The sequence below is a fragment of the Puma concolor genome, chromosome D1, assembly GCF_028749965.1.
Source record: "Puma concolor isolate L17-30 chromosome D1, mPumCon1.1.hap2, whole genome shotgun sequence".
Taxonomy (NCBI): domain Eukaryota; kingdom Metazoa; phylum Chordata; class Mammalia; order Carnivora; family Felidae; genus Puma; species Puma concolor.
The window spans coordinates 89,965,635-89,992,298 of record NC_141676.1 but is presented as its reverse complement, the minus strand read 5'-3'; the positions used below and the strand labels follow the sequence as shown (position 1 = coordinate 89,992,298).

Genomic DNA, 26,664 nt, shown 5'->3' with positions numbered 1-26,664 from the left:
TTTTTTGTTTTACCGTCTGTTTCCTAGGGAAGAGACCTTGTTCTCTATTTATTAGGTTGATTCTACAGCGACTAGCAAAGACTCTACAAAGGGTGGTGTATAAATCACACGGCTATTGAAAAAAAGCCAGCAGAGCACTCGCTGCGGCGCGACCGTGCCAGTGGTGAAATGGGGCAGGAGAACGTTTTCCCAGTTGAAGTGGAAATGCAGTGGAGCAGGAAAGCAGAGAAGCTGGTTTCTTGGCAGTGATCTTAAACTGAAGAAGGAAGAAAAAAACGATCTTTTCCTAAAACACACACGGGGACCTGGGCTTTAAGGTCAACGTAGTCTTTGCACCACTGGTTTCCAGTGGGAGGCAGGTATCCCTGGCTCGAGCGGCCGCTGGGAATGAGGATTAAGGATGAGGCCTGAGGAACGGAGGTCAAAAGCGTGGAAACACCGCCCAGCATAGTCACGGGGAAAGGGCAAACCCTGCACTGGGCAAGCAGCTCGCTGGAGACCGGCACGCCTAGCGCAGGGGTAGGCAGAGGGGGGAAGCTCCCTGGTTTTAGGCCGTCCCCAGCGTCGGGGGGAGGGCCTTCAGTAAACCTGCCTGGGCGCGGAACAATTCTGGTGTTTAACAAAAATTTTTAAAAATTCTGTTTTTAATAAAACGTTTTTCAGAACCTCAAAGAGGGCGGTACCCAAAGGAATCTGAAAAATACCCCGCAAGGCTAGGGGAGCGGGGCGTGCCCCGAATCAGGAGGTTGCAGACGGTCGCACAAGCGCTGCGCGGCCAGATAACCTTTCACGGTGCAGGAGGCCAGAGCAATCCCCCACCCGCAACGGAGCCGCGGCCTCCAACGCACCCCGCGCACACCCCCTAGCTACGCGGCCGCAGCTAGGGTCCCATGCGGAGGCGGGGCCGTCACACGCAGGAGGCGGGGCCTGCCGGGGCTCGCGGCTGGGGCGGGAGGGAGGTGCGGGATCTTTTGTTCCCTGATTGGGTCTGGGCCGAACAGGGGGCGGTGCCTTGGGGCGGCTCTACGGGGCGGCATTGGGCGTCGGAGAAGGAGGGCGTGGTTTTGTGAAGTCAGTTCCGGTTGGTGTAAAACCCCCGGGGCGGCGGCGAACGGGCTTCAGATGCTTCTGGGTCGCGGTGGGGAAAGCTCCTAAGTTCTTGTGTGTGAGCTGCATTAGTCGAGCGCTTAGAGCGACCCGGCGAGGGATGGCGGCCACCGGGACCGCGGTCGCCACGGCCACCGGCAAGCTCCTGGTCCTGCTGCTGCTCGGGCTCACGGCGCCTGCCGCGGCACTGGCTGGCTACATCGAGGTGGGGACCGGGCGAGCGCCCGAGCGCCGTCTCCTTCGGCCGCCGTGGGAGCGCGGCCTGCCAGCGGACCGGCGGGCCGCGGGGTCCTGGCCGGGCTGGGGGCGCGGCGTGGAGAGCGGGGAGTGGGGGTGGTCCGGCGCTGCGGCGGGTCTGGCGGCGCCTCCCCCGCCCGCTCCTGCTTGGCGCAGTGCTTAGCGCTGGAGGTCGAGCTGCCTCCGCCGCCGCAGAGGCCAAATGAAAGGCATCGGGGCTGCGGGGGGCGGCGGGCCGCCTCGGCCGCCCCAGCCCCCATACCGCCCGCGGCGCCGCCACATCCTCTGGGGACCCTGCGCGGCTCAGACGCTCAACCCGTTCTCCCCCGGGATTCCGCGAGCCTCTGCGCCCCGAGGCCGCGGCCGGCGGTCCTCCGCTCCGGACCTCGGTGCGGCGTGGCTCCCTCCGGGGGCGGCTCCGCACAGACCCCAGCTCCCGGGCTGCGGCGGGCAGCGCGCTCCCCGCGTCCGATGGTGGGGCATCCCCCCTGGAAGCAGGAGATGCAGCCTTTGTTGGCAGCGTGGGCTTTGCCTGTGGGGATGCAGGCTTCCTGGGCTGGCCCTTGGAAAGTGTCGAGGTGCTGGGGCGAGCGCCGCTTTGGCTGCACCGGGAGAATGCTCCTGCACCAAGCAGCGGGTGTGCCTTCGGCTTCCTGTGTGCCTTTCTCTCAAAAGATCCACCGCTCTGGCATCAGGCCTTTGGGAGGAATCGTTAAATACAGCTGTTTGTCTAAGTCTAGTAAACAACGGGAAACCCCTCTTTGGTGTTTGCGCTGCTCCCCTTTTCAGTGGGTTCCAGCGAGGAGGAAAGGTACCGATGAAGACGGTGCAGAAACTTGTTTAATCCTACTTTTTTTGGCGTCAGAATTTAAGTAGCTGTTCTGCATCTGACGACCCCCTCAACATCTTTGTGCGGCGAGGTGGTTAAGTAGCCTGGGTTCTCGGGTGATTCGCTGGAGTTCAGGCCGCAGGAACGGGCAGGGTTGCTGGGGTCGGTGAGGGTTCGAACAGCGTGGTCTGGCCCTTGCCGTTCGTGAAAACCTTTCTGTTCCTGAGGGAGACAGGGGACTTTATTTTTACTTGCCTTCTGGATATAGTGCTTGAACTGTCGGATTGGAATGTGCTTCGGGTGTAGTTTATGTCTTTTCCCTCTTCACTGTTTTTAAAATTACAATAGATTTCTGCGTATTTAGCTAATTTCAGAGAGAAGTGAGACTGGATTGGATTACATAGGCATTGACTGCGAAGTTTCTAGCAAAACCCTCAAGTTAGAATGTGGTCTTCTACAGAATGTTTAAACATTTCCAGGGTCAAGTAAATCTAATCAAGAACACCCCTCCCATGGAACGGCTTAAAATATTTGTGTTCATCCTGCTTAACGCTTTATGATTCTTTGGAGGAAGGTGGGGGAAGGAAGTTATGTTTTAAGTAGGAATAGTTAATGTTTCTACATCCGTGCTTTCAGATGAGGATTATTTTAGTTTCCACACAGTGGTAAGATTTGTATCTGTGATCCCGATGTTGGCAGAGGTAGATCAGTGGATGGCAGAGGAAGAGGAAAAAAAAGAATTTTGCGTGGAACATAGAACTTTTAGGTCAGGGTGTCACCCTCTTTTACCTCACTTGCCAGGGGAATGGGTAATTTTAGGCACTCGTAGATTCATCATAAAGGAGTCATTGGTTTTAAAGAACATCTTCTTTTAAGTTTAAGCAGAATATTAACACCTGTATGGATGCCTGCAGAGAAAGAAAAACTAGCAGTGTCAGAATTAGTCGTCGTGGATTAAATTCAGTTGTTACCCACAACATTGTTCAATTGAAAAGTCTGGCTAGATACAAGGTATTAATTAGACATTTCCCTAAAATGGTTTTTAAATGCTGTTTTATGCTAATTTCCATCTTTGAAACTATGTTTTTGCCCACACTAAATTATCTTCCAGATCGGTTTTCCTTTTGTCAAGCAGGCAAAATGTTATTCATATATATATATATATATATATATATATATATATATATATATATATATAATTTCATTTCATTTCATTTATTTGCTTTCAGGCAAAGGACTGCTAAACCTTGATTTAGATGAGAATGGCCTAAATCAGGATGTCTTTGGGAAGGTCTTTATTGAGATTAGCCAAAGGGATTCTAGCCAAATCCCTGATCAAGTTGCTTGGCGCAGAATTATTGATTGGCAAATCGTTAGGGTTGCTTGCTGTTGACGGAATTAATCTCTTACACCTGTTTAAAAAGAAAAACCCACCTCGGTACTCAGGTCATTGGTTTTAAATCCAGGATATGTTCTGTGGTGTGCATGCTCCCTCCCATTTGGGATTCTCAGACCGTATTTATGCTGAAACTCTGCACTCTTTAACAATGGACATGGACGCTTCTGAGAGCCAGAACTCTGGTTCATTCTGCTAACATTTAAAAGAGGGGCATTTATTTGATAGGCAGTTTTCAGGAAGCTCAAATACAAGGTATGACAATTGATTTAGAAGATAAAGAAGGCTTTGTGTTGGTATTTCCGAGTGGTGGTTTAGGGAATGTCTGATTGTGACTTGGGGAGATGTTAAGGCTTCCGGCAGGATTATCAGTCTTTTATGAAAACTGCTAAAAATCTTTTGGTGAATATGATAAACTAAGGCTTAGCAATCAGGTCCTCCTTTCATAGAGGGTATTGGTTTCATCATCTAAATCTGGGCTCTTTTACAGTGTAGCCACATGTGGCTCCTGAGCATGCAGTGTGGCTAGTATGATTAAGAAATGAGTTTTCCACTTTATTTAATTTTAATTAACTTAAGTGGGCATTTAAAGCTGAAAGTTCAGTGATTGGAAAACTTTTAACTGTATTTCAAACAACTTGGTTATGTGGGTCTACTTTTTCACCTGTATACTTAATGAAATCTAAACGCATCAGGAATTTCCTATGAAAATTTAGCATCTGAATTGAGATGTACTCTAAAATGCACACCAGATTTTGAAGACTTAATGTGAAAAAAATTGTAAAATATCTCACTAATAATTTTTATATTGATTACATTGAAATGATACTTTAATCATTGGCTAAGTAAAATATGTTAAAATTAGTTTCACCTGTTTCTTTTAATTTTAATGTGACCACCTGAAAATACAACCCGTAGAGCTTATATTTCTTCTGGAGGGTGCTAATTTAATGTCTTGCTTGCAGTGGGTCCAGCATGATCTTGTTTTTTAGGACAATTTTAAATGTTACTTTTTGGTTACTTTTTTCAATTAAAAATGTTATTTGGAGATAATTTAAGCTTACAAAAATAGCGAAAATTGTAGAAATGGCTCTCATATCCAGATTCACCAGTTGTTAATGCTTTCCCTATTCAGCATTTGCTTTATCTTTCATTCTATTATTATGCATTTTTTGCTGAATAGTTTGTGAGTTGCATAGTCGTGCCCCTTAACCCCTTCATTGTATATTTCCTAAGAACCAAGGACATTGTCGTAACATGTAACTCTTAAAACATACCTTAGTACAGTTATCAATTTAAGGAAATTTAACATTGATAAAATACTTTGATCAAGTCTCCTGTTTTCCAGTTTGTCAGTTGATCCAATAATGTTTTTTATAGCATTCGAAAGCATAGTTATTTTTAAAGCTAAAGAGCTTTAAAAGTCTTGGCAGTAACATGTGAAGGGCTATTAATGTTTTCCAAATATAAAAAGCAGATTTTTAACTTCTCTGATGTTGCTTTGACTTTGGAAGACCAAAACTTAAACACTGTTCAAGATTCTTGAATTATGTTGTTCACCCTTAATGAAATCTTGGGCTTATGCACTTTTTTTTTTTTTTTAGAGATTTTATTTTTAAGTAATCTGTACACCGAACGTGTGGGGCTCATATGTATAACCCTGAGATCAAGAGTAGTATGCTCTACTGACTGAGCCAGCCAGGCACCCTATTCTGCATTTTCTTTTTAAAATAACAGAAGAAAGGTTATATAGGTTGTGCACATTCATTGTAAAAACTAAAAAACTACAGATAAATAAAAAGCTGAAAAAATAATCTCATATTATCCAGGAAAACGTCACTGTAAACATTTTGGGGATATGTATTTTTGCAGATATATCAAGTACATATATCTTATAAAACTGGTTTATAGTGCATATTGGAGCTGGTACCTAACACTTACTATTTTGAATTGTCCTAAAACAAACTACTGAAAGAAAATCAAGTTTTCTGTGTGACAAAAGGTAGGGATAAATCTTTGTCCAATAATCGTAGCTTCTATGGAGGGGGCCATTAGGGGGAGAATTTGAAATCGTCTATAATTCAGTTTTCATGAGTTGTGTTTTAGTGAGATAAAATAGATTACCTTGATGCTTAATTAAATTTAGTGTCGTGTACCTTGATCTATGGCCTAAGATGGAAAGTGAACCATGTAGGCCCATTCAAATAGAAATGGATTCCCATCCTTTGTATCAACTACAATTCATTACTTTTGCTAAGAGAATTTTTCTTACATAATCATCTTGAAGGTTTTTTTAAATGAAATTTCTTGAAACATAACTAAAATATGCTTTTAAAATAAGACTTTTCGTTTATTATGTCTCCTGCTAGTGTTTATTGAATCACTGTTGTGAGGTTCTGTGTTAGATGCTAAATGCCACATAGTAAAAACAAATACACATAGCGCTTTTTTACTCTACAAGGTGCACATGCATGTGATTTGTAGGCCCCATCCTCAGAGGTTCTCATTGAGCGCATCTGGGATTCTCAGTTTTAAATGCTCCCCAGGTGATTCTTGAGTGCAAGCAGAGAAAAACAAAACTCCAGGAAATAAAAAAACCCTAACAGAACTCATTTGGGTACCTTATCTGCTGTCTCCAAACAGTCTGCTGAAGTGTAGGTATTGTTATCCGCACCTAAAAAGGGAGTCGGTAGAGGCCGAAGGTTTAAGGCCATGCAGCAGGGCCATGGTATCAATCTATCCATCGTCTTCTAAATCTGTTGCACTTTTCTTTTCTCTGTGTCATGGTGTTTCATAATATTTCTCGTGTTGTTGTAGATTTCTTCTTCTCTTTTCCCCACTACCTAAATATTTGCTTTAAGAGAAACTATTTAGGGGCGCCTGGGTGGCTCAGTCAGTTAAGCGTTCCTACTTCGGCTCAGGTCATGATCTCACTGCTTATGAGTTTGAGCCCCTCATCGGGCCCTGGCTGACAGCTCAGAGCCTAGAGCCTGCTTCAGAGTCTGTCTCCTGGCACTCTCTGCCCCTCCCCCACTCGCTTTCTGTCTGTCTCAAAAATAAGCATTAAAAAAAACCCTGATTTCCCAGAAGTTCCAATATATCATGAATCAATATATACCGAAGTATAATAGTGGTTATCTTTGAAGGATGTAATTACAGGGGACTTTGCCTTTTCACATTTTCCATGGATTTTTAAACACTTCTAATGCCTTTTAACATAATGTGCCAGTTCCCTCCCTCTCTCTTTAAATAGTAAGCTTGTTTCATCTTTGTGTTCTGTAAAATTTAAGGAAAGGAAATTTAAAAGACCGCCTGTGGAGGCGGGGGATCTTCTCAAAATCAGGGTATGGGATTATTTGGAAGAGAAAAGACTATCCTCACCAGATTTACTGTCACTAGCCTACTGGATAGACAAACCATAAGAAGAGGGTGACACTATAACCACAATGACTGGAATAAGACTGGTCCAGAGAAAAGTTAATCAGCATTTGAAGCGGGGCACCTGTGAGATTGGTTACTTGAGCGACTCAGCCCAACCTGTCCACTGGCCCTTTCTCAGCCGAATGCCTCTTGTGGTTGCAGATTGGGTGTTGTAGTTCCAGAGGACGTGCTCTGGTATAAGGTCCAGGGGAGGAAGAGGCTGTCTCTTCTTGTGTATCTCCCCTTAGGGTGAAGAAGTCTTTCTCAAAGCCCACCAGCACAGTATCCGCAAGTCTTACCGGACAGAATTACATCAGATGCTTCTGGCCAAACCAGTTCTCAAACTGGCGGGAATGGTGCTGCCAGCTGGGTTCTGTTGGAAGAGAGGGCTGTGGATGTTGGGTAGATAACCTGATGCCTGCTACAAGGGCATGCTCCATTTGGGAGCTTATATAATAGCTGGGCTGGCTGGAGGGAAAAAGAACGAATTTATTCTTATCTAAATGATCTGTGAATTAAACATTTGCTGGCAAATTGGAGAAATTGGAGGAACCTCATACAGTGCGTTGATTAGGATCTTGGCACTTCATTTTGAGGGATGTTGCCATCTAGGACGGAACGGCTAGAGTGGCGAAGACCTGGAACGGGGATGAACTGTAAGGGAGCTATTGAGCCTGGAGAAGAAGAAAATGTGGGTTAGTGGTGGTGGTGAAGAACGTTAAGTATTTTAGAATATTTTGTAGTTTGTCTCTGGAAGGCTAAACAGATGAGTTGCAAATACTGAAGCAGAGTTTTTATGTGGAGAAACGGGCTGAGAAGAGTGTAGGATATTCTTTTGTTTTACTCCCTTTAATTAGGACTATTTCCAACATAGTACAGCAAAAATACAAGATACCACCCAGTTTTGTCAAATGTTAACACTTCCCATATTTGCTTTAGCCTTTTCCCCCCCAGTGCTAAAACATTATCGATACAGAAAGAAAACATTGCAATAGAAAGGCCTCCTTTGAACGTTTTCTAATCCCATTAACCTACCTTTCCAGAAGTAAGTTTTCTCTTGAGTTGGGAATTTAGCATTCCCCTTCATGTTTTCATGTTGACAGACACCCCTTTCTTTCTGGATTCCACAGAAGTTTGCTCAGCCTCTTAGAGTTGTAATAAATGTTTGTTATCAGTGTGGAAGTATTCATTGTTTGAACATACTATGATTTAAAAGCTGAGATACTTGGATGGAAAGTAAAGCTAACCCCGTACTCAAAGGTGCCAAGCATGCGTGGCACCATTGCAACCCTCCCTCCGTCAAAAGCCCCTGAGTATTTTTGAGCTTTTAAAAATTTATAGTTCAGTGTGTGTTTTCATAAAACACGTACTTGTGTAACCACTGCCAAGGTCAAAAAATAGAACATTCCCACCCCAACCCCCTTTACCTCCCCAGGTATTATTATCCTGACCTTTAGGGTCATTACTTACTCTTTATAGATTTACCATCCAAGCTTTATCCTAAAGCACTGTAGTTTATCCTGTTTTCTAGATTTATATAAATGGAACCCTTCCTTCTGTATGTATTCTTAAGTACCTGGGCTCTTTCAGAAGCCATGATTTGTTTTGTTTTGTTTTGTTTTGAGTAATCTCTGCACCCAATACAAGGGCTCAGATTGACAACCCCGAGATCAAGAGCCACATGCTCTTCTGACTGAGCCAGCCAGGCACCCTTCTTTCACTAACCATGTGGTGTTTTGTTTTGTTTTTGCTTTTGCTTCACGCCTAGTGCAGAGCCCAACACAGGGCATGAACTCACAACCCTGAGGTCAGGATTCAGACACTCAACCGACTGAGCCATCAAGGTGCCCCTTACCAACCATGTTTTTGTCATTTGTATTGTTGAGTGTAGCTGTATAGTTCTGCTGATGGACATTTGGGATGTTTCCAGTTTGAGGTTATTGGGATACTGCTGTTCTCTGTGGCTTACATTTTTATTTGTCTTAATGATGTCTTTGGGAGAAGTTCTTAATTTTGATGTGTACTTTATCTGTTTATTATTATGATTATAGGTGCTTTTTGTGTACTACTTGAGAGGTCTTTTTGTACCGTGAGGGCAAAGTTATTCTCCTAGATTAGGAGCTTTTTATTTTGCCTGGCATATTTAGAGCTACAATTTACCGGGGACTGATTTTTTTGTGTAATAAGAAGTATGGGTCTTTTTATTTTTATCTTTCCCATATGGGTATGTGGCCCATACCATATGGCTATCCAGCTTGCACCATTTATTGTCAAGGTCATCCTTTCCCTTCTGTTCTGCCATGGTGCTTTCATTGCTAATTAATATCTCTGTGTGGGTGAGTCTGTTTCTCGACTCCCTTAATCACTGATGTCCATGTGTATCCTTGCACCAAGCCTGTGTCTCTCGATACCTATACTTATATCTACCAGAGCATGCCCTTTTACCTTGGTTGTCTTTACTAGTGTTTTGACTATTTCACAGTTCTTTTCTTTCCATATACATTTCATCAAAATCAAACACTGGGTAGAATTTTGATTGGGATTGCATGGAGTCTGTGGTTAATTGGGGAAAATTGACTTTTATAAATAATCTTACAATCTAGAAACATGGCATATACCTTTATTTAGGTCTTCTCTCATTACTCTCAGTCTTTTGTATAGGTTTCTGCATAGAAATATAGAAATGTTGTACCATCTTGTGTTGGATTTATTCATAGGTATTTGATTATTTTTAATGCTGTTGTAATTTTTTTTGTCCTTTTTGTTGTCCTGCATCGTGGAAATGCAGTTGATACTTCCAAATTGACCGTGTATCCAGGAGACTTGCTAAACTAGTGTACTAATTCTAATAATTTGTGATTTTGAAAATTTCTGAATATATTCTGTGAATTATGACAGTTTTATTTCTTTCCTTCCTATTCGTACAGCTTTTCTTTAAAAAAATTTTTTTTAATGTTTGTTTATTTTTGAGAGACAGAGCATGAGTGGGGAGGGGCAGACACACACACACACACACACACACACACACACAGAATCTGAAGCAGGCTCCAGGCTCTGAGCTGTCATCACAGAGCCCAACGAGGAGCTTGAACTCACAAGCCGTGAGATCATGACCTGAGCTGAAGTCAGACGCTTAACTGACTGAGGCCACCCAGGTGCCCCATAGCTTGTCTTTTTTTTCTTGCTTTATTGCACTGGCTAAGACTCTAGTAAAATGCTTAAGAGAAGTGGTAATAACTGCTATCTCTGTCCCAACTCCTGATCTCAAGAGGGAAACTATTTCACCATTTATATAATACTTGTAGGTTTCTTTGTAGATACCATGCCCATTATTAGATTAAGGAAGAGCTCTTTAATTCTAAATTTGCTAAAGATTGCTGTGATGAATGAACATTGAATGTTTTTCACTTTTTTTTTTCAGTTAGTAAGATGGTCATGTGATTTTTCTCTTTAGTTTTGATAGTATGAAGTATATTAATTGACTTTTTAAAATATGTAAGCAACTTTTGCATTCCTGAAATGAGCCAAACTTATTTTCTGGATTTGGTTGGTAAAGTTTTGTTCAGGATTTTTGCCTTTGTGCTCAAAAGTGTGTTGGACCTGTAATTTTTCTCTTTTGTAATGTATTTATCAGATTTCAGTGTCAAAGTTTTATGGTTTCAACATGACTTAGAGAGGCTATTTCCTCTTTTTCTATTCTCTGGAGTATTTTACTTAAGATTGACATTATTTTTTCTTTAAGCGTTTGGAAAAAATTTACCAGTGAAGCCATCTGGACTTTTCTTTGTGGTAACATTTCCAATTATGGATCCAATTTATTTACTAATTGTAGGGTTAGTCATACCTTGTGTGAGTTTGGTTATGCTTCTCTGGTAATCTATTAACATTGGACCTTTAAATTGATATTATTTGATTGAAGTTGTTTATAATATGTTCTTAATAGTCTTTGTAATATGAATAGAATCTGCAGTGATGTCCCCTTTTTTCATTCCTGACTTTGGTTATTTTTGTCTTTTTTTTTTTTTTTTTAAGTCAGTCTTGCCAGGTGTTAATAAGTCTTTTTAAATAATCTACTTTGGTAGATTTTTGTTGATCCTCTCTGTTGTATGTTTATTTTGCTTTTCTTTCTTTCTCCCTTTCCTTCCCTTCCCTCCTTCCTAAGATTTTACTTTTAAGTAATCGCTATACCCAATGCGGGGCTTGAACACACAACCCTGAGATCAAGAGTTGCATGCTGTATTGACTGGCCAGCCTCCATTTGATTTATTTCTGCTCATTATTATTTTCTTTTTTTTACTTCCAGGGATTTAATTTATTCTTTTTCTAACAATTTGATGTGACTACTTAAAATTTTTTTCCAGGCTTTCTGCTTTTCTATTAATTTAAAGCTATAAATTTTCCTCTGGAAAGGGCTTTAGCTGCACCTCACAAGGGTTTGTTTTAGTTTTAGTTTTCTATTATACACACACACACACACGTGTGTGTGTGTATATGTTTAAGTTTATTTAATTTGAGAGAGAGGGAGAGCGCACGAGTGAGCAGGGGAGGGGCAGAGAGAAAGGGAGAGAGAGAATCCCAATCAGGCTCCATGCTGTCAACCCAGAGCTTGATCTTATGAACTGTGAGGTGTCCCTATTTAATACATTTTTAAAAGTTGAGGTGTAATTGACCTATAATGTATAGGTGTGCAGTTTGTTAGTTTATGTATTGCAGTATGATTACCACTATCATGTTAGCTAATACCACCATATTATATATAATTCACGTAATGTCTTTTTTGTAGTGAGAACAATTAAGATCTAGTCTGTTAGCAACATTGAAGTTTATAATACGGTATTTTTTTTTTAAGTTTACTTATTTTGAGAGAGAGAGAGTGGGGGAGGGGAAGAGAGCGGAGAGAGAGAATCCAATGTGGGGCTCGATCTCATGAATTGTGAGATCATGACCTAAGCCAAGAGTCACATACTTAACTGACTTGAGCCACCCAGGCACCCCTATAATATAGTATTGTTGATGGTAATCACTATGTTGTGTGTTACATCTAAAACTTATTTATCTACTAGTTGCAAGTTTGTACCCTTAAACAGCATATAAGTTTTGATAATAATATTTTCATTATCATTCAGTAAAAAAATTTGTTTTCCTTTGTAATTCAATTTTTTTCTATTTAGAAGTACATTTGTTAATTTCTAAATATATGGGGATTTTTCTGGTTGTCTTTTGTTATTTATTTCTAGCTTAACTGCACTGTGGTCAGAGAACCAGTCTGTATGATTTCAGTCCTTTGAAATTTGTTGAGATTTGTTTTATGATTGGTTTATGGTAAAATTTTCATTGTGTGCGTGAAGAGACTATTCTTCACTTGTTACTTCTGGTGTTTTATTGTATGTGCTGATCATGTTGTTTCCATGTTGTCCAGATTTTTATCCTTAATGATTTTTGTAATCTTTTTTTTCCCGTTAGTGAGAAAAGTATGTTAAAAATCTCCAACTGTGATTTTGAATAATATTTTTTTCTCCTCATAGTTTTGACAATTTTTGCTCTGATTATTTTGAGGCTGTTCTTAGGTGCATACAGGTTTAGGATTCTTTTTTTTTTTTTTTAATTTTTTTTTTCAACGTTTATTTATTTTTGGGACAGAGAGAGACAGAGCATGAACGGGGGAGGGGCAGAGAGAGAGGGAGACACAGAATTGGAAACAGGCTCCAGGCTCTGAGCCATCAGCCCAGAGCCCGACGCGGGGCTCGAACTCACGGACCGCGAGATCGTGACCTGGCTGAAGTCGGACGCTTAACCGACTGTGCCACCCAGGCGCCCCGACAGGTTTAGGATTCTTATCCCTTCCTAAAGAGTCTCTCATAGTTATGGTTTGCCTTTTTATCTCCAGTAATGTTTTTTACCTGTACTAATACTTTGTCTAATATTTTTATGTGTTTTAGATGTGTTATGGTTGTTGTTGTTATTATCTGTTAACCTGGTACTTGCCTTTTACTGGAATATTTAGTACATATACATTTAATGGGGCTGCTGAAATGCTTGGGTTCTCATCTACCTTCTTATTGGGTGCTTTTTGTTCTGCCGGTTCGGTGTTTCTTTTTTTTCCTTACTTCTTTGGAATTTGTTACTGTTTTACTTCTCCCTCTTATTACTTTGGAACATGCAGTCGTTTATTATTGCTTTAGTGATTACTTTAGAAATTTCATCTTTCACATATTAGTGCCTTACATTAATTGGTACTTTTATCCTCTTCCTGGACTATAGAAGGACCTTAGAATACTGCAACTCCATTTAACCCTTTCTTGTCTTTTTTGCCATTGTTGTTATGTATGTTAATTTATTTTATTTTTAATTTTATTTTAATGTTTATTTATATTTGAGAGAGAGAGAGACAGACAGACAGACAGACCGACCATGAGTGGGGTAAGGGCAGAGAGAGAGGGAGACACAGAATCCAAAGCAGGCTTCAGGCTCCATGCTGTCAGCACAGAGCCCGATGTAGGGCTCGAACTCACAAACCGCGAGATCGTGCCCTGAGCTGAAGTCGGACACTTAACTGACTGAGCTACCCAGGCGCCCCTATGTTAATTTGATTTTAAACCCGAGAAGAGGTTATACAAACCGTGTTCTATATAGCCAAATAAATTTAGGTCAGTAGTTATTGACTCTGGAGGCACAGTGGTGCCTGGCTCCAATTCTGCCAAATTACATCAGGATCTCTTGACAGAGGGGGTCATGCATTAATATTTTCTAAAAACTCCTCAGGTAATTAAAGTTTGTGGTAAGATTGAGAGGCTCTAATTTAGATGCACATATTTATTCTCTTCATTATTTTCATTTTTTAAAATGTTTATTTTTGAGAGAGTGAATGTACGCGTGCTAGGGAGGGGCAGAAAAGAGAGGGAGACCAAGGATCCAAAGTGGGTTCTGCGCTGTCAGATCTCACAAACCATGAGATCATGGCCTGAGCCACAAACGCTTAACCAACTGAGCCACGGAGCCACGCAGACACCCCTTTCTTTGATATTTATTATGCCTCTTTCATTTCTGACTTTTCCGGGATAATTTTTTGTCTTCCAAAACATTTTAGAATTTTCTTAAGGATAGGTTGGCTGGTGACATATTCTTTCACTGAATATCTTTTTCACTGTCTTTCTTGAAAGAGAGTTTCATTGGGAATAGAATTTTTCTCATCATCTTAAAGCTCTTACTCCATTCCTGATATTTTATGTTACCAGTATCCTGATGTTGAATGTTATCAACAACTTACTGGAATTTGCTGTCAGCATAATTACCCTTTTTTGAAGGTAATATGTCCCTAAGTCTCTGTCTGCCTTTAAGCTTTTCCCTTTGAATCTGGTTTTCAGCAATTTTGCTATTACATACTTAGGTATAGGTTTCTTTTTTTTGCTTTGTTTTGTTTTCTTTTTTTTTTTTTTAAATGTATTCTCCTTGCAGAGCTTCTTGAATCCGTGATTTGATGCCTTTCATCAGTTTTAGAAAATTCCCAGCCATTTTCTTTCTAAATATTTAAATGTTGCTTCTGCGTAATTCTCTCCTCTCCTATGGGACTCCAAAAACAAACATCCTAGATGTTGTCACTGTATCGTGTGTCTCTCGCTGTGCCTCATTTGATAAATTTTCTTCTGGCCCATCTTTCTGTCTACTAACATTTTTTTCAGCTATATCTGATCTGCGAAGTTCATCCATTGAGTTCTTAATTTCAGTTATTGTAGTTTCAGTTTTGTAGTTAAAATTTTTTAGAAATTGTTTCTCGATCACGTTGCAATTCTCAAGTTTTGTCGTCTGTGTCTCTGAACGTGGTAAATATCATTTGTTTGTGTCTGATAATTCACCATGGAGGTCTTGCCCAGCCAGGGGCCAGTGTATACCTGCAAGAGCAGAGTGTTCTCCTCATCATGTGTAGCTGTCCAGGTTGGGTTGGGACTTGGTAATCTGGTTCGGCCCAGTCTCCTGTCCAAGAAGTAGCTCATCCCAGCCACAACCTGCTTGCGGGTGAGCAGCACGGGCAGTGTGCAGACGTGGCACCTGTCGTTGCTGGCCTCGTCCTCCCTGAGGGTGAAGAGCCCCACCGGGCACCCATTATTGGAGACTTGGTGTGTCTCCTGCTGGTCCTGGGGCTCTGGGCCAGGGCTGGAGAGCCCGGCAGGAGCAGCGTGGTGGACAGGGGCCTGGCCATCGTGTGCTTGCAGGCAGGTGAAACCCAGGGGGGAGCGATCCGGGAGTGACCCTCCCTGCTTTTTAAAATGTGTAACATTTGCCCCCTCAGTTGCCTTTCCATACCCTGAATATGGAGTACTTAAGTTGATGCACAGACGTTTCCAGTTACCCCAGAAAAAGGCTGTTTACCAGCCAGAGGTTGGGTATTTGCAGCAGTATTGGAATTGTAATTTGAATATTTGATTGCATTTTGCCCTTATTTTATAAGAATGAGGAAATGGGAAACAAAGTGTTTATTGTATTGATGTGTTGGTACTTGGTGCTTTCTGGAGAGTCTGTGAACTTAGGTGAATACTCAGTGTTCCTACAATTATGTAGGAAAAGAGAAGGAATGTTTTTATTTATTTTATTATTACTCCTTTTTTATTTTAAGTAGGCTCCAGGCCCAACATGGCACTTGAACTCATGACCCTGAGATTGGGAGCCACATGCTCTACTGACTGAGCCAGAGAAGCCTTCCTATGAGGGAATGTTTTTTAGATGCTGGAGTTAAGTTTCCAAGGGTATTTTTTTTCCCTGAAACACTGGGAGTAATTGACATTTGTATAAATAGTTCCCTTAGCAGAACCGCAAAATAACATGCATGTCTTTGAACTTGCCCATTGGGGTGCCTGGGTGGCTCAGTTGGTTAAGCATCTGGCTTTGGCTCAGGTCATGATCTCCCAGTTCATGGGTTTGAGCCCAGTGTCGGGCTCTGCATTGACAGTTCAGAGCCCGGATGGAGCCTGCTTTGGATTCTCTGTTTCCTCTCTCTCTACCCCTCCCCTGCTTGCGCTCTGTCTCTCAAAAATAAATAAATAAACATTAAAAAAAAAAAAGAGAATATATTAGATACAAAGCAAAGATATCTCTATTCTGAGATGTATTTAATTCATTCCTTTATAATTGGATATTTGTTTCTAGTTTTTCTCTAAACAATATGCAGTAGATATCGCTCTTTTTTTTTTTTTAAACCACTTTAGCTGTATCTCAAATTAACATTTAAAAGAAGCTTTGGCTATAACTTGTTCTTAAGTTGAAGACTTTTCATGGTAATTGGTTAATTAACTTCATAGTTGTCATTATTAGTCCATATTTATTAAATTGCTATGTGCAGGGCACTGTAACAGTACAGAGAACACCACAGCTAAAGGCAGCATGTAGTTACTAAGATGACAGATGAAAGAAATCTTAATGTTGTTGGAGAAATGATAGCCAACATGTTTCCAGTATTTTAAAATAGATTATTTTAATAGAGTGTATATATATATATATATATATATATATATATATTTAAAAAAAACATATTTCTTGGGTTTACTTCCAGATATTTTACACATGTCAGCCTAAAGATATAAAATTTTCTCTAAATTGCACAAATGAAATCTGATAAATTTTTTTTGGTGAAATATGTGTAACATAAAAATGGTTAAAATGGTCAATTTGAAGTTTATAGTTCAGCAGCATTAAGTACATTCAGAGTATTCTGAAACCACCAGCACTGTTTCCAGAGCTTTTCATCATTCAAACAGAGACTCTGTACCCATTACACATAAACTCCCTGTCTCTCCCCCACCCCAAGCTCCTGGAAACCTCTCTTATGAATTTGTCTGTTCTTACAAATGTTCTAATAAAACATTATAATGTTTTCAAAGTAAATGTATCAGAATGTTATTCTTATTTGTTTATTTATTTATCTAAAGTTTATTTTGAGAGAGAGCACATGAGCAGGGGAGGGGCAGAGAGAGAGAATCCCAAGCAGGCTCTGCCCGTCAGCACAGAACCGGATGCGGGTTTTGACCTTACATCTATGAGATCCTGACTCAAAATCAAGATTCCAACACTTCCTGACTGAGCCACCCAGGCGCCCCCATATGGTAATTCTTCATGTAACTTTTTGGGAACTGCCAAACTGTTCTGCATAGTGGCTGTACCATTTTACATTCCCACCATCAGCACACAAGGGTTCTAATTTCTCCACATCCTCCCCAACAGTTGTTTCTATTATTTTTTGATAAGAGCCATCCTAATGGGTGTGAAACGGTATCTCATTGTAGTTTTCATTTGATTTCCCTAATGATTAGTGATGTAGAGCATCTTTTCATGTTGGCCACGTATATACCTTTTTTGGAGAAATGTCTATTCATGTCTTTTGCCCATTTTTGAATTGGGTTTTTGTTGTTGAGATGTAGGAGATCTTTATATATTCTAAATATTCATCTCTTACCAAATACGTGACTTGCAGATATTTTCTCCCATTCTTTGGGTTGTCTTCATTGTCTTGAGTGCCCTTTGTGCAGATGTTTTTAATTTTGATAAAGTCCAATTTAGCTATTTTGTGTGTATATCTTTTGGTGTCATTATCTAAGGAATCGTTGCCAAATAAAATGTGAAGATTTGCCCTTCTGTTTTCTTTTAAAAGTTTTATCTTTTTAGCTCTTGTGTTTAAGTCTTTGATCCATTTTGAGTTAATGTTTGTTTGTGGTTTAAGGTAAGTGGCCAACTTCATTCTTTTGCAGGTGACTGTCCAATTGTCCCAGCAATATTTGTTGAAAAACCTGTTCTTTCCCTATTGAATAGTCTTGGCACCCTTGTCAAAAATCATTTGATATATATATATGCGAGAGTTTATTTTTGAGGTCTCTATTCTATATATCTGTCTTTATGCCAGTACCACATTGTTTTGATCACCATAGGTAGCTTTGTGGTAAGTTTTGAAGTCAGGAAGTGTAAGTCTTTGAACTTTGTTCTTTTTCAAGAGCATATTTCCATATGAATTTTTAAGATTTCTAAAGAAATTTATGCAGAAAACACTTGGGATTTTGATGGGGATTGCACTGAATCAGTAGATTGCTTTGAGTAATTGTTAATCTTAAATCTTTAGGTCTTCAACATAAATTTTTGTAATAAAATTTTTTTAATTGACATAATATGATTAATTTTAGTTTATACTATGATTTCTGGGTGTTAGATGTTGATGAAATTTATGCTTTTTAAATTAACTGCCATCCCTACTAACTGATTCCTGGTGCATTACCTGAGAGTAGAGATGGGAAACCTGCCGCCTGCACACAGAATGTGGCCTATTCTTCTCTTTTATTTGACTCTTCACCATGTTGGGCTTCATTGTATTTTCTCTTTCTCTCTTTTTTTAAATTTATCTATTTATTTTGAGAGAGAGAGCACCCCAAGCTGAGAGCATGGAGCCCGATGCAAAGGCTCAAACCCAGGAACTGTGTGTGAGATCATGACCTGAGCCGAAATCCAGAGTCAGATGCTTAACTGACTGAGCCACCCAGGCACCCCAGGCTTCATTGTATTTTTAAATTCAAATTAAACATCACCATTTCCAGAATGTTGGGCAGGTTCAGATGGAAGATTGTGCAGGTCTTGATCTCAGGGTTATGAGTTTGAGCCCCGTGTTGGATGCAGAGATTGCATAATAAAAATTTTGCAAGTAATAAAAAGATTGCATTTAATAAAATCTTAAAATTAAATGAAGGGGCACCTGGCTGGCTCAGTCGATTGGGCATGCGACTCTTGATTTCAGCTCAGGTTATGATTCCCTGGTCATGGGATTGACCCCTGCCTCAGGCTCTACACTGAGCATGGAAACCTGCTTAAGTTTCTCTCCCCCGCCCCTCCCCCCCCCCCCCCCCCCCCGCTTGCACTTTCTCTCTCTCTCAAAAAAATAAAATAAAAACAAGCATTGCCATTTCCAAATAATGTGGATATTTTATGTGAAAATTCCTTTCCAGTTTAAAAACCATTGGAAGTCCTGGCAGCAATGCTCAGGTAGCACTGGGCCCACTTTAGATGAGAGGGGGACTCTGATTACCATGAGGGAGTTGAATGTGGGTTGCCATTTTTGTCTTATACTCCTGTCTGCTTCTGTTACCTCTCTGATATCCACAGGCAGAAAGTTTTCAACCCTGTTGAAAAGAGAGAAAGTTGGATTGAGTTATCTCTTGCAATAAATGTTTATTACTCATGGCATATTTCAAGTGAACTAAAAACCACCTTTCATAACAGAGTCTTCTTTGGTTGGCCTCTGCCCTGCTCCCTCCCCCCTTTTTTTAATTGAAAAAAAATTTTTTTTAATGTTTATTTATTTTTGAATGAGAGAGACAGAGTGTGAGCAGGAGAGGGGCAAAGGAGAGGGAGACACAGAATGTGAAGCAAACTCCAGGCTCTGAGCTGTCAGCACAGGGCCCGATGTAGGACTTGAAGTCACAAACTGCCAGATTATAACCTGAACCCCACAAGATCATGACATGAGCCAAAGTCAGACACTTAAGGGACTGAGCCACCCAGGTGCCCCAACTTTTTTTTTTTTTTTTTAAGTAATCTCTGCACACAACCTGGGGGTCAAAGTCACAACCCTGAAATCAAGAGTCACTCCACTAATGGAGCCAGCTAGGCACCCCTCCTTGTAGCAGCTCTTAAAAAAAATGAGGCTTGATTAGATTCCTCAGAATCTACATTAATAAAATATCCTGCTGGGCTGTATTATGAAAGATTAATCTTGCGAACTGATACAAGTCATTGAGACTGAAGATTGGTTAATGTTGTTTTTTAAACAATGGAAATAGTAATCAGGGGAGATTAAGATCAGATTAAAATGTTTTAAGTATTGATTTTAAAAGATTAAATGCAAAACCCGATAAGCTCCCAGCCAAGCTGAGCCATTACGTGTGGTTTTTTGTGTGTATGTAGAGTGAGTGAAGAAGTTGAACTTGTCACAGAATAATGGAAGTGAAGGCATATTGTAGATCTGGTGCCAGTTTCCACTGGATGAATAAATCTTCATTAAACTATCCCTATGGTGATCTGATATTATGATATTGTATCTGTCTTCAAGAAACTATAGGAAATAGAAGAGAACATAAACTTCAAGTCGGGTTGGAGGTAATGATAGTAGCTTCAGTACACATTATTAAGAAGAAAGTGTTAGAAGTCTATTTTTAGCACTCTTTTTAGTTCATAATTTGTGAAGATACATTTCTTTTGGATATCCCGTCAGTGCCATACTGGTATTTGGGATATTTGGGGTTTTATGGGGCCAGTGGTTTAGAGGAAAGCAAAGACACAAGTGATCAGGTCAAGAGTGTCCTATGTAAATACAGGTAAGGTTACATTATTTCATACGACCACAGGTAGAATTCATTGTTGGCCAAATAAAATACTATGTTAAGTGTTACTGAGATTAACATAGGGCTTCTGTGATGTTCTGTAGGCAACTATTGGTCTTACATACTTCTGGAGGTGTTTGAAACCAGTTTTTTCATAAGGCTGAAGAAGCCACTTTAACATAATATGGACACTCGTGTACAGGCCGGCATTAAGTATTAGAAATGAGTTGCAAAAATTCTTCCATTGAGCTACTTACTAGTTGTTCCCAAGAGATGTGGAGGGTGAAGGAGAGTCATTCTAATACAGGCCAACCTGGATCGCTCAAATTTGGCTGAGGTATTAAGTTACCAGATAGTAAGTACTATGCCTAAGTAGCTATTTGACCTCCCAGTCTTTAAAGGATTTAAGGTGAACTAGCTCTGATGACTTTGTAAGATATTTAGAAGAAAAACAAGAGATTTCTATAGAAAAGCATGTTTGCTACACAAGTTCTCATATGTGCTGAAGATGACCTCTATGCCTAAATGCTGAGGAGCCTTTTTTTGGGGGAGGGGCAGGAAGGATACTGTGTAGGCAGAAATAATTTCTTGCAGTGTTTGCGTTGACATCATTTAGAGGCTAATGTAACTAACTACTACTAAGGACATACAAACACTGTTTGTAGTAGAGTTACTGTTTCATAAACTGGTGTGATTGTTGGTGCTCTCAAACCATACTCAGTTTTCATGGGGTGAATTTTTAAGAGTTGAATTTGTGTCTACATACATATGTGTGTGTGTGTGTGTGTGTGTGTGTGTGTGTGTATGTAAAACATGCATACATGTATGGTTGTGGGTTGTAGTGATATATTAAAGAATAAAGGCTTTTAACTGTCTGGGACTTTTTAACAATTTGGGAATATATAACACCAGGTCAGCAAGGTGGTTGTCAGTTTTTCATCCAAAATACAGTAGTTTGGAATTTGCTGATGGTTGCCAGGCTGTCGTCTGCCTTTTACTGATTTGCTTTTATGACGTGTTTGAATTCAAATTAAAATAGGGGGGCACCTGTGTGTCTTAGTTAAGCATCCGACTTGTGGCTCAGCTCATGATCTCGAGGTTTGTGAGTCTGAGCCCCGTATCAGGCTCTCTGTTGATAGTGCAGAGCCTGATTCAGATCCTCTGTCTCCTCTCTCTGCCCCTCTCCTGCTTGTGTGTGTTGTCTCTCTTTCTCCTTCTCAAAAATAAACATTAAAAAAAAGTGCTTTAAAAATGGCATGTGATTATCAAGAGTAAGTGATTCAACTTGGTCTGAGCATTGTCTGTAAATCTTCAAAGGAAGGAGGTTTTTCTTTTTTTTTAATATGAAATTTATTGTCAAATTGGTTTCCATACAACACCCAGTGCTCATCCCAACAAGTACCCTCCTCAATGCCTGTCACCCACTTTCCCCTCCCCCCCACCCCCCATCAACCCTCAATTTATTCTCAGTATTTAAGAGTCTCTTGTGGTTTGCCTCAAAGGAAGGAAGTTTTTAGCCCAAGGAAAGGATGGTTTGATTGCTCCAGGAAAAAAAAAATGATTAGGTGGATTTTTAGGAAACCAGCATTCAGGGGAAAGCTACAAATACTGGAATGGAAACACCACAGAGTTTTCCAGAAAAGTTAGCTGAATTTGGGAGTAAGAGATCACTATATATCTTTGGAAAAATGCCTGACTCCTTCCTTGACGTGATTGATGCATTCGTGTGTAATGAATTGGCAATGGACTCATCCAGGCATGTAAATTTGAAGGAGATAATAAGGGTCTTAGAGCCACAGAGGGTATTCACACTTGCTCCAGAGGAGTTTTCCAGGAAAAGATGATGTCATCTCCCTATACTTCATTAGATTTAAATATTTTAAGAAGGCTTAGCCGCTCGTGAAGGAAACAGTCTAAAAGAACTTTTATGGTGGAGATACTTAAGTTTATAACAACATTTATGTGTATTCTTTTTTCTCCTGATTTTCATATTCAGGAATAGAGTCCTAATTTTTATATTACACCCATAGAAACCAGGGGTACCATCACTGCACCTTTTATTTTGGCTTAGCTTTTAGCTATTGTTTAGGAACCAGATAGAAGTTGGGCCGTCCTCTATGGCAGAGTTTAAAAATCTTTCCTTCTTTTTTTTTTTTTTTTTAATCTTCATTTATTTTTGAGAGAGAGAAAGAGTGCAAGCAGGGGAGGGGCAGAGAGAGAGGGAAACACAGAATCTGAAGCAGGCCCCAGGCTCTGAGCTGTCAGCACAGAGCCTGACGTGGGGTTCGAACCCATGAACCATGAGTCCATGACCTGAGCTGAAGTTGGACAGTCAACCAACTGAGCCACCCAGGCTCCCTTAGAATCTTTCCTTCTTAATTAGGATTATTTTGTCTCTTCTACCAGGCCAAGCCTTCATGCACATGAGGACTTGTGACTCATTCATTTTGTTGTCTTTAGAGCCTACTCTTGTAAGGTCTTAAAATGTTTACTGACTTAAAAATAATTGAATCAACAATTTCTATGTGATGTGAACATCATATCATATATGCTGTATCTGTTCTGGTTATTTTTATTGTTTTTGGATGACCCTTGGATTTTGTTATGTGGTTGTCAGAAGCCTGGAAGAAGAGGGTTTTTTTTTTGTTTGTTTGTTTTGTTTTTTTGTTATGTCTCAGTGATGGTTCCTTTCATATACGTGGATCTGAGAAGTTTGAGGAATGGAGGGAGACTGTCCACCACCCCCCCCCCACCCCCGCCCCACCTCCCAGCAGTTGGATAAAATAAGAACTTTGGCTCTTGGCACTTAACCCACTTCCATAACCCATACTGAATCCTCTCCCCCCACCCCTTTTTTTTTTTTTTTTTTTAATTTTTTTTTCAACGTTTATTTTTATTTTTGGGACAGAGAGAGACAGAGCATGAACGGGGGAGGGGCAGAGAGAGAGGGAGACACAGAATCAGAAACAGGCTCCAGGCTCTGAGCCATCAGCCCAGAGCCCGACGCGGGGCTCGAACTCCCGGACCGCGAGATCGTGACCTGGCTGAAGTCGGACGCTTAACCGACTGCGCCACCCAGGCGCCCCCCCCCACCCCTTTTTAAATACTGAATCTCTCTTTTTTTAATGTGTGTTTGTTTTGAGAGAGAGTGTGTGTGCCTGTGCGCGCTCAGGGGAGGAGCAGAGAGAGGAAGAGAGAATCCCAAGCAGGCTTCAAGCTGTCTCTGCAGAGCCTCACGCAGGGCTTGATCCCATGAACTGTGAGATCATGACCTGAGCCAAAATCAAGTCAAAAGGCTTAACTGACTGAGCCCCCAGGCACCTCAGTACTGAATCTCTTGTTTAAGAAGAAATGTCTCAAGGTCCTTTTTCCTGTCTAATTCCTGTTCATTATTTTACTTCACTTGTCTCTTTTGAACTAGCCTAGCCTCTTCACTGAAGTTTTATGGCTTTTAACCCATTTAACTCTTGGCAACTGGAAGATTTATCAAGGAACAATCTGAGTTCCTACCCCATTCTTCCAATCACTAGAGACTCCTGCTAGCTTTAGTCTTCATGATGAAAGAAGGGAAAATGCATATATATATATATATATATATATATATGTATATATGGAATGTATATATAATATATTATATGTATAAATATATATAATATATAAATATATATAAATATATATTATATATAATATATATTTTTATAAATATAAATAAAAAATATATAATATGTATATAATACATAATATATATATTCCATATATATATATATATATATATATATATATATATATATATATGTATACATCTGGAATATAAAGGTGAATGAAAAAAAGGCATTCGGGTCATGCCTTCCTAGCACAGTATTGACTGAACATTGAACACAGCACTGTCCCACAGAAATAAATGCAAGCCACACACATGTAATTAAAAATTTTCTAGTTGACATTTTTTTAAAAAGCAAAAAATAGCTTTGGTTGGCTCAGTCCGTAGAGGATGTGAGTCTTGATCTTGGGGGTCATGAGTTCAAGCCCCATGTTGGATGTGGAGCCTGCTTGCAAAAAATAGGTGAAATTAGTTTGAACTTTATATTTTATTTAACCCAATATATTTGAGATATAGTCATTTCAATATGTATAACCGTGTTATGAAGTCAACATGTAGTAAAGTTGAGATATTTTGCATTTTAAAATTTACATATTAAGTCTTTGAAGTTCTGCATATATTTTACATTTATAGCCACATCTCAACTTGGATGGTAATCTTCATTGGAAATATTTGATCTTTATTTAGATTGCATGAAGTTTACAGGTGGCAAAGTAAACTAACGTTCTCAAGCTCCAAACAAAACATTTTCTAATAATTGAATGAAGTAAAAAAAAAAATCATGTTCCTTTGATATTTGCATGCATGTTGACATAACTGGCTCATGTTTTTTAGAATCAATTTCACCTTGAAACAGAAGTATGTACACTCAAAATTGTCATTTAGTAAATCCACTAACTCTTGTATGAACTCAGTACTATTCATATCAATTCAAAGGAGCATCGCATAAGTTGAAAGCACCCCGAAGTTAATCAGTGTCAGCAGGCATTCTTCAGATTTCTCTTGTAGTTTTTGTAACCAGTGCACATCACACTATGCTTTTAATTAAAATCTTCTGTATATTCATATTATAAAATGAGTAAATTATTAATTTGTATAAAAAGTTTTAATTTCGACATAACAATTTTTTGTGGTTATATAGCAAAGGCACAAACTTTCCTTTCCTTTGAACATTGTATTCATATGCAGGGTGATAGTGATATGACTGTATTAGGTTTGCTAGGGCTACTGTAACAAAATACCACAGACTGGGTGGCTTAAACAACAGAAATGTATTTTCTCACATTTCTAGATGCTGGAAGTCCAAGATCAAGGTGCCAGTGGGGTTGGTTTCTGGTGGGTCCTCCCTCCTTGTCTGGTGGGTGGCTGCCTTCTTGGCTGCCTCCTCACCTGGGCTTTCCCCTTTGTGCAGCAGGGAGGGAGGGAGGGAGAGAGGGAGGGAGAGAGAGAGAGAGAGATGGATCTCTGATGTCTCTTCCTCTTATAAGAACACCAGTCCTGTTGGATTAGGGCCCCTCCCTTATGACTTCATGTAACCTTGTTTACCTCCTGAAGGTGACCTACTGTCTCCTAATACAGTCACATTGGGGGTAGGGCTTCAACATAAGAATGGGGTTGGCAGTCAGTGATGAGATACTTCCTTATTCTTTTAAAACCCACACCTTAAATTTTGTGAAATAGCTATTTCAAGATCTAAATCTAAGTTCAGTGTACTTTGATTCTTAGTGTTAATGCCTTTTAAAGGGGAAACCTTACATAGATGCATACATCTAAAGAAGATCTAAGGTGGTAGCATTTTGCTGCAGTTATCACATTCATTTTTCAGTCTTACCATTAATTACAGAAATATGGTTGAAATTTCACTAGTAAACTTCCTCTTCCTTGTTACTCATCAGTATCCTTACAAGCCAGTTGAAAATGTTGCATTTTATACTAAAAACTAAAAAAAAAAATTTTAATGTTTATTTTTGAGAGTGAGAGCCAGAGAGAGAGTGAGAGTGGGGAAAGGGCAGAGAGGGAGCGAGACACAGAAACTGAAGTAGCCTCCAGGCTCTGAGCTGTCAGTGCAGAGCCCGACGTGGGGCTCAAACTCCAGAACAGTGAGATCATGACCTGAGCTGAAGTCAGACATGTAACAGACTGAGCCACCCAGGCGCCCCCACAAAACAATTTTTTTAATGTTTATTTTTGAGAGAGAGCGAGAGAGAAAGCGTGCACATGTGCTCGGGGCAGGGGAGGGGGAGAAGGGGGGGAGGGGCAGAAAGAGAGGGAGACAACAGAATCTGAAGCAGGTTCCCGGCTCTGAGCTGTCAGCACAGAGCCTGACATGGGGCTCGAACCCATGAAATGGTGAGATGTGACCTTAGCCGAAGTTGGATGCTTAACCGACTGAGCCACCCGGTCGCCCCACTTTGATATTTTTAACAAATGGATACACAGCCACAACACAGTAAAATCTTCATTTTGGAAGATTTAAAATGACTTTGGAAAATTGATTTCAGTTCAGGTGTACCTAGGTGGTAGGTCTATAGGTGACCCATTTACCATTTAGAGAGTAAAATAACAAGAGACAATTTTCCGTGAAAATACCAATTTTCAAAATGCTTTCTCCATAGCCATGAGTTAACTTTTAAAAAGCAATTCCTGAAAAACAAAAGAAGCGATCCCTTTATGACTTACTGTTTAGAATGTTGTATTTACTTTGAAAACAGAAATTAAGATATTT

The 26,664-nt window shown here is 40.1% G+C and overlaps 1 protein-coding gene and 1 long non-coding RNA gene across 5 annotated transcripts in view; both read left to right on the top strand.

Annotated features, from left to right (window-relative positions):
* The first annotated feature begins 1,117 nt into the window (after positions 1–1,117).
* APLP2 (amyloid beta precursor like protein 2) overlaps positions 1,118–26,664 on the top strand; it is an 86,754-nt gene continuing 61,207 nt past the window's right edge. For all 4 annotated transcript variants that reach the window (XM_086678665.1, XM_086678664.1, XM_086678663.1 and 1 more), the window contains exon 1: positions 1,118–1,312. In XM_086678665.1, coding sequence (XP_086534791.1) covers positions 1,208–1,312 — 105 coding nt within the window. In that variant the 5' untranslated portion in view covers positions 1,118–1,207. The remainder of the gene's footprint in view (positions 1,313–26,664) is intronic.
* LOC147576856 (uncharacterized) lies at positions 11,512–26,371 on the top strand. The gene is made up of 3 exons (XR_015241208.1): positions 11,512–12,566; positions 12,813–13,862; positions 26,183–26,371. It is a non-coding gene; the product is annotated as an uncharacterized LOC147576856 (long non-coding RNA).